The sequence below is a fragment of the Porites lutea genome, chromosome 12 (assembly GCF_958299795.1).
Source record: "Porites lutea chromosome 12, jaPorLute2.1, whole genome shotgun sequence".
Lineage (NCBI taxonomy): Eukaryota > Metazoa > Cnidaria > Anthozoa > Scleractinia > Poritidae > Porites > Porites lutea.
In genome coordinates, this window is record NC_133212.1 from 23,670,933 (window position 1) to 23,673,082 (window position 2,150).

The 2,150-nt window shown below is 45.3% G+C and overlaps 1 protein-coding gene across 1 annotated transcript in view; it reads left to right on the forward strand.

Annotated features, from left to right (window-relative positions):
* The window catches only part of LOC140953909 (galanin receptor 2a-like), an 876-nt gene extending 228 nt beyond the window's left edge, over positions 1-648 (forward strand). Inside the window, exon 1 of the mRNA XM_073403285.1 lies at positions 1-648. This exon is cut by the window's left edge and continues 228 nt beyond it. Within this exon, the coding sequence (XP_073259386.1) occupies positions 1-648 (648 nt within the window).
* Positions 649-2,150: the final 1,502 nt, after the last annotated feature.

Sequence of the window (2,150 nt, forward strand, 5' to 3'; positions counted from 1 at the left end):
TTCAAAATCAGTTTCACATTCATGTACTGCTCCAACGCGAATCTTTTCGCCATGACCATGGATCGCTATATCGCCGTTACAAGACCTCTGAGGTACGTGGCAGTCATGACACAAGACGTTATCTTTGGTCTCATCGCTGCGGCCTGGGTCACGCCATTTTTACTCTTCTCATTTCCTGCCATTTTCACGTATAACGACAACCCAGGGTATACCATGTTCGTGGAGGTCTCGCGTGTCATCGTTTTCCAGATTTCCCCTTTGGTGGCTTTCGTGGGTGTAACATGCCATCTCCTTTACTTTGCGAACAAGCTCGCCCGAGAAACAAGAAAAATGGTCACCCAGGTCCGCTTCAATCAAGTGAATGACGAATGCAAAGTCTCTCAGCATCCAGGTACTGGCCGTGTAAGTAAGAGGGGGACAACCGCTATGATCCTGCTGATCATCACAGCCTTCAACATCACCTACCTTGGAGGAAACTACCGATGCATTTGCCTTTTGACCGAAGCCTGTCCCTTTGAAGGCACCGTCAAGAAGATCATTCTTCTGGTGCTGATTGCCAACTCGGCGGTGAATCCAATCGTGTACGCCTTTCACAAGAAGGATTTCCGAAAAGAGCTGTGTAAGGTGTTGAAATTGCCAAACGTGTAAATGGTAACCAAAAAGAGAGAAAATTAGCCTGAGAAAACAGCCGACATTCCGCGACGTCACCACTGGTTTTTCCCGCCAAATGACGTCTGAGAAACGAGCGCAGAAATTCCATACTGATGACGTGTCACTGCCCTGATCTGGGTTAGTAATCAGTTCTGATTGGTTGTGCCACGAGCGAAATTTGCTTGAACAAATTAGAGGCACTATCCAGATATGGGTAGAGACACGTCATCAGTATGGAATTTCTGTGCTCGTCCCTCAGACGTCATTCCGTAGGGACACCAGCGGTGGCCTCGCTTAAAGTCGGTTGTTTTCTCAGGCTAAGAGAGGATAAAGGTACCCGATATTCTCAATATTTTACCAGTTATGTGGCGTGTAACCCTTTAGGCCCGGTTCAGACGTCGAACTTTTCATGAGCCGAAGCTAATTCGAATTAAGGCCGACACAAAGTATTTAGGCCGGCTGAATTGATTCAGACGCCGATCTTAATTGCAGCCGAACTGAGTTCAAAAGGCGAAAAATGCTCATTTTAGTCGGGCAAACTGCTTACAAAATATATTATAATAATTTATGCATTGGGTTCGGTTCATGAAAAGTTCGGCGTCTAAATCAAACCCGTTCCAAAGTCGCTCCAAAGGCGAAATCCCAGGCCGGGCTAGGCGAAAATAACGGCTGAGCCGTTCCAATTAATTGAAACAGGCGTTCCTTAATGATTCAGGCACCGAACTTTTCATGTATTTAATTCAATGTATTAGGTTCGGCTCGTGAAAAGTTCCAGTCAACAGGGCCTCAACTCTTGAATTGGCCAATGGCAATATTGAAGAAAGTACTTTTTCGAAGAGGTTTCACCGTTTTACTTTTCTTGGGATTACGTCCATAGATCCCAGCAAAAGTTAAAAGTTATTGCATTCTTCTCTATTATTATCGTTGCGAGTGAAAAGGTTAAATTTGCAAATTGCAGTTAGAAATAAAAAAGTGTATGTTAAAGAAATTACAGCGATGTAAGAATGACTTGTACGCCGTAGAGCCTGCATTAAAAAGCTCGTAGATTACATCCCATGGCACTCGTGCGCATGCGCACGCGTGTGTGTGTTCTCTTTCCTTTTAGTTGCGGTTCCCGTTTCATGGCGCGCCGCGTCTCTTGAGGCGCAGCCGTCCTCTACTCTGTCCAACACTTCTGTTGGAGGGACTAAAAGACTCTTCCCCTTCTACCCAGCATGTGACTGTAGTTTGTGCTTTTGTGACGGTGTTTTTCTGATTTCCCGGGGGGCACTCTGATATGGTCGCAGAAAAATAGAATTAAACAAACTAAAGGAGACCAATTTATGCGTGGCTCATTATTTGACGGTAAAGTGGACCACACCAGTTCAGTCCTTCAAAGAAAACCATTATTATTTGTCAAAATGGCCGGCTCAAGCGGTTGGCCGGAAGGGTTAAATGCTCTAAGTTCCAGTCCTCGCTCCTATTTATTTACTTCCGCTACGGTCCGAACACCTGTTTAC